This window comes from Mus musculus, chromosome 12 (assembly GCF_000001635.26).
Source record: "Mus musculus strain C57BL/6J chromosome 12, GRCm38.p6 C57BL/6J".
Classification (NCBI taxonomy): domain Eukaryota; kingdom Metazoa; phylum Chordata; class Mammalia; order Rodentia; family Muridae; genus Mus; species Mus musculus.
Window position 1 is genome coordinate 73122800 of NC_000078.6, and position 6000 is coordinate 73128799.

At 39.0% G+C, this 6000-nt stretch overlaps 1 protein-coding gene across 3 annotated transcripts in view; it reads left to right on the forward strand.

Annotated features, from left to right (window-relative positions):
- Mnat1 (menage a trois 1) overlaps positions 1-6000 on the forward strand; it is a 161804-nt gene that overhangs the window by 10615 nt on the left and 145189 nt on the right. Inside the window, exon 1 of one of the 3 annotated variants that reach the window (XM_006515526.3) lies at positions 887-1127. The exons of 1 other annotated variant lie outside the window; for it this stretch is intronic. Coding sequence is in view for 1 of the 2 variants with exons in the window: in NM_008612.2 (NP_032638.2) it covers positions 1039-1127 (89 nt within the window). In the remaining variant the exon portion in view is untranslated. Of the gene's footprint in view, positions 1-886; positions 1128-6000 lie in introns of those variants that run through there. One more of the 3 variants, NM_008612.2, reaches the window with a different exon arrangement.

Genomic DNA, 6000 nt, shown 5'->3' on the forward strand with positions numbered 1-6000 from the left:
AGTGTAGCCCTGGCTGTCCTGGGACTTGCTCTGCAGACCAGACTGGCTGGAACTCAGCGATCCACCTGTTCCTGCCTCTTGAATACTGAGATTAAAGGTGTATGCCACCACTGCCCTGCTCGAATTGCTTTATAAAATAACCTTTTATTTAACATTTTGGAAAATAAATGAGGTCTTTTATTGGGGGCAAGACATATGAGAGTTAGGTTGTACAATTCAGCTTGCCTGGCAGTCTTGAGGGGAAGGCCTTTGTGTAGGAACAGGTACTAGATATTATTTATAGAAGTATTCTGACATTTAGTAAGAATTTGTACAAAGAATTGCATTTAGATAATTTTTATGAATGTAAACAATTTATCTTGTTTTTTATTTTGTTTTTATTTTTTTTTGTTATATATTTATTTATTTTGGAGACAGTGTCTCCTTAGGTAGCCCAGGCTGTACAGAATTCAGTATGGAGCCTAGATCCAACTCATGGCTGGTTCCTGCTTCAGCCTTCCTAGTGCTGGTATTATAGGTGTGAGCCACTACACTTAGCATTATTCTAATCTTCATATATGTGAATCAAATTATGTTCTGATTACACAACTATGAAGACATCTACAGTACAGACTGTCCAATTTTCTAAAAGAGACTACTAGTTTGTGTTATTGACTTCATACCAGCATAAATCTTTGAAATCATGTGGATGTTTCCAAACGAAACAAGAATTTATCTTTTTGATATGATATGGTTCCTTGTAAAATGTAATTAGGCAAGAGGTGTGTAATTTAAAAGCATCCGTTCTCCCATCCCAAGATACTGAACTGATTCACCTAAGGTTAGGTTGGAACTGTAGCGGCTGGAACGGAGAACTCGCTCCCGGAACGTTTGTTTTGCAGCGCCTGGCTTCCAGCCGGTGCTCTTTCGCGAAGGACCATTCCGGCCAAGTGCCTGTTGGTAGCAGCTTAGTTGACATCTGGTCTGGGGGTTCTTGTAGGTGGCAGTGGCTGAAATCCGTGTGGAGGAAAAAAAAAAATCCAAAGCCGAAGAGACGCCATGGACGACCAGGGCTGCCCCAGGTGTAAGACCACCAAGTACCGGAACCCTTCTTTGAAGCTGATGGTGAACGTGTGCGGACACACTCTGTGAGTCTGGCGACCGTGGATTCCTGGGGTGGGAGGACAGCCCTGGGAGATGCCAGGAGGCCGCTGGGGGGTAATAAAGGGTGTGGTTCGTCTAAACAGTGGGGGAGGGGGATGCAAAAAGGGAGCGTCGATCCTTTAAAAGGTTCGTAGCCGCTCGCCCCTATCTTTTCTGGCCTACTTTGAAACTGGAGTTTTGATTGTGGCAAGCAGAAGTTTGGCAGGTTGACCCTCATCCACCTTTCCAGCCAGTGAAAATCTCGAATTTTTCCAGCTATGTGTTGTTAGCTAGACTCCAGACAGATGTCTGGCTGAAAGCGTGAGGGATTAGAATCTTTAATTTCTTAATAAATGTTTTTTTTTTTTAATTGAAAAGAGAACTGAAAACTTACTTTGGGTGTATACTGTTGCTGTTGATCGAGTGAACTAGTTGGAAAGCCTTCTGTGTATGTATACGTGTCCTGATGAGTTATGTTAGACTTAAATCATGTAAAGGAAGAAAATACAGACTTAAGGCAGTTACTTTGTAGCTAGATAATGGTTGGCTTTTATTGCGTGCTCATTTTGTTCCAGGCACTGTAGAGTCTTACCGTGAGCCATCTCTTGATAAGTTTATGCAGGTATAGTTTCTTCCTCACCGGAAATGATCCTGAGATTTCTCAGGATTGTGGGTCGTAGGAGTATGGATCCCAGGAAGTGGCTCTGGGAAGTAAGTGTATTTTGGTTGCTCAGTGGTGAAAGGATGGCGAGTGATTTTTTTGTATAAATGTTTTGAAGAATAAATGCAGAGTTTTGGTTAAAGTGTTTGTCAGTTTTTTATGGAGAAGTGGTTTAAGTAAAAGATAGTCTGAGACTAAAGGTACTATAAAGTTGTGAGCACAATATTCCTATAGGCTCAGTCTTCCTCCGGAAGGAAAAGGTAAAGTACAATGTGGTAGACAAGGTCTTCAGGCAGAAATTTGCACAATGAGCTATATATATAATTGTCATAATGTGATTATTAATTTCCTTAATTGGTCTTTCTTTTTTTTTTTTTTCCACGACAGGGTCTCTTTTCCTAATTAACTTTTATTTTGCTTTAGACAGCGTAACTGTGTCTGGATGGTTTAAGATTAAAAATCCAGAAAAGGCAGTCAACTGGAATGCATGAACTGTGGCAATGAGGGAATACTGCTGGTATATAATTAGGTGCTTGTTAAGACTGGGCATCAAGTGTTAGTCCAGCCTGACTTTAAAACTTTAGATTCTTCTCTGACTAAAAGTGTTAGAATTTCAGGTATGCACTACCATGACTAGCAGACTGTTAGATTTTTAGAAAAGTTTTGCAAAATTTCTGTGTCACTTATTTTAGCTCTGAAAAAATATTGAGATCATGTTCGTCCTTCATCCCCACTCTATCCTCCTTTAATTCCCTTCGAACTTCATCCCAAATTCTCCACCAGCTGCACCACTGAGACACATTCTCCCCCACTCACCACTGGGTACCCTCTGTGTTTGTGATGGAATGTTGAAGGGCAGATGGCTGTTGCTGTGGTGTGCACTCGAGGGCTGTTCCATGGCACTCCCTCTCATCTCTGGCTTTAACATTCTTTTTGCCGGCCCCAAAGCCTCTCAACCCCCATGTGTGGTGTGTGTGTGTGTGTGTGTCTATGATGTAGCTGTTCATCTATGATGTAGCTGTTCCATTTCTTTTCTTTTGTACTGGATTATTGTAGTGATGGAGTTTTCCTGCCTAAGAGTCTGGATTTTTTGCTTACTGAATAGTCTCTTTGGCTTTGTCTACTGTGTTTCTCTGTCCTCTGTGTTAAATCAAAATGATTAGGTGTATTGAGTTTTATCATATTTATATTTCACTGATGTATTTGTTGGTGAGAATAATTAGTAAGTGGTGTTTATTTATTTTGAGTAATATATAGAGATGTACACATTAGGAAACAGCACCTTGATTGGGCAGAACAGAAGGCACTCATCCTTGGGGGTTGCTCGAAAACGTGTGGGTATCCTCCGTGAGTTCTCTGGTCAGGGAGGAGGCTTCATTGAGAATTTCAGCCGCACAAACTTTCCCACACTTGCTCTCATCGTGCTGGGGTTACTGGCACTTGAGGCCATGTGCAGCTTTTTGTGTGGGTACAAGTATCTGAGCTCAGGACCTTCTGTTTGCACAGCAAGTGTTCTCACCCACTGAGCTGGCTCTCCAGATCTCCTCTCCACACTTTCTTTCCTTTTTCTTTTTTTGAGACAGAATTTTGCTTTGTAACTCAAGTTGGCCTTGAACTAGCTAGTAGCCTAGGCTGTCTGGGAGGGAACTTTGGTATCAGAGTTTCTTTCATAGGGTTTTGTCTTTATTGACACCTTCTAGTACTTCTTTTCTAGGAAGTTTTATTGTCAAATTTGTGCCCTAACATCCAAACGGATAACAGGAAATTGTATGTTAAACCTTAAGGATTATTTGTTAAGATGAAAATTTTATCTGTAAGAGCCAGAAATGATAGCATATTAATTGCCTAGCTCTTTATAAGTATAAACAGAAATAGAATTAGTTTTCTTATAACTTTTTGAAAAGGAAGCATGAAGTATATCTCACAAATATTATGATAGCCCTCTTGACTCTCAATTCTAGATTGGCCATTTAAGGTGTAAACTTAGTGAAAATTTGTCATACATTGTGAGGGATTACTTGAGGGAGAGTTCAAGTAAATTTAAGAGTTAATTTACTCTCATGTATGAAAAGATATTGCCAGTATCCTAAGTGAAACACTAATTTTTTGGGGCCTGCAATATGGTTAGCTTGAGTTTAATCCCTGGGACCTTTTTAGTGGGAGGAGAAAACCCAGCTCCTGCAAGTTGTCCTCTGATCTCAGAGACACACTCTTTCTCCAAGTAAGTACACATACGTAATAAAAATGGTTTTAGGAGTCAGTCTGTCAATTTGCTTCCTAACTTACTTAGCAAATAGAACCTAAGATGGTATATGGAGTGAGAATAATGAGAATTAAGCTTGGATATAGTAACAGTTTGGCTCAAGTTTTAAATGTGCTAAGTCTACTTTCAAAGACAAAAAAGCAAGGCTCAACAGTCATTTATTAGTTATTGATCTTTAGTAATTGATATTTTTGCAATTTTTCTTGTATACTCTATAAAATTTCCAAGTCTTGATTCCCAGACTTGACTCTTGATACTAAAGAATCATCTGGGATGTCTATTTATTTACAAATCTCAGGGCCCTGTTAATAATCTGATTTGGGTTGGGGTAAGACTTTATCATCTCTCTCTCTATATGTTATCCTTATAAATACTATATATTACTTATCCAAGGAAAGCTTGTGCTCAGTTTTGAAACATTCCTGGGGTAGTCATATAACAAAGAGTGTGGCAGACATGGGATCTGCCCTCCTCCACTTGTATTTAGCTCTTTTGCATGACTCAAAGGAAATTAGTTTGTAATTTTTCAAGGAAGAAAAGGAGAATCTAGTTATAAAATTTGTAATTGAGGTATGAAAGTGGTTTTATGTTATTCTTTTAAATAATCTACTTATTAAAAAGAACTATTTGTTTTTTAAAAAAAACTAAGAACTCCCCACCCCTACCCCCAGAAACTTGCCAGGTGTGATGCACGCTTTTAACCTTAGCACTTGGGAGGCAGAAGCAGAGGGCAGAGGGCAGAGGCAGGTAGATCTCTGTGATTTTTTTTTTCTTTTCCTTTTGCATACAGGATCTCTCTGTGTAGTCTTGGCTATACTGGTCTTGAACTCACAGAGATGCACCTGCCTGTGTGTCTCAAATGCTGGGGTTAAAAGCATGTGCCACCATACATAGTCTTATCTGATCTCTGTGTGTTTGAGGCTTGGTCTATCTGGAGAGTTCTGGACTAGCCAGGACTACATAGTGAGACCAAAGGAGGAGGAAGAGGAAGAGGAAGAGGAGAAGGAGGAAAAGGAGAAGGAGGAAGAGGAAGAAGAGGGGAGGAGGAGGAGGAAGAGAAGGGGGAGGAACAGAAAAGAAGAAGAAGAGGAGAAGAAAGAGCAGCAGAAGAAATCAAAAGCGTGAAATCTGCAGCCAGGGCCTTTGGGTTAGTAGGTACATCTTAAACCCATGAAAGATAGCACCAAGGGAACAAAATGTTTGGTTGGCTTCAAATGCATAAATGATGTATAGCTTAGCATGGAGGAGGGAAGAGCCTCTTAGAAAAGTGTGATCTGGCTCTCGGGCTTAGTCAGGAGATATGCACAAAAGCACAGGCTACAAAGTGCTCTCTACTTTATTAACAGGATTGATAGGAAGTTGGAAGACAAGTTAACTAGAAATTGGAAGGCTCTTATCAATCTTGCTTGTATTCCATCCTCATCCTCCTTGTCTGACCTACAGGGAAAAGAAAGCCCATTCCAGTCTTTTTGTGTATGCATTTGTTAGGAATTATGCAATTACATTTTAATCGTGTTTGCTAAATAAAATTCTACAAAGGTTGCATTTTGTAGTTTTCTGTGTATTAAATGAAAATACTATACTATCAAAATAAGTTTTATCTACTTAGAACAATGTTCTCTTTACATTTTATTCTTCAGGAAGCTAATTTAAACAAAAGAAAGACTACTTTGAATATTCAGTCATGATTTTGTAGCCCATTACTGTATTTTGCTACATCTTTATCTTTGGCCTATGATATATAAAGTGTCTGTACTTACTTTATAATTATTATTAGATGACAGGAAGGCTAAGTGAATTTTATTGCTTATGGGAGGAAATAATTACAGTACCTTCTTATATTTCATTTTCATGTTGTCTATCAGGATATATAATTCGTGTACATGTATTACATATGCACAAATGTGTATATGATTTCTCTACAAATAGAAAAGAAAATAGGAAGTTTAATGAA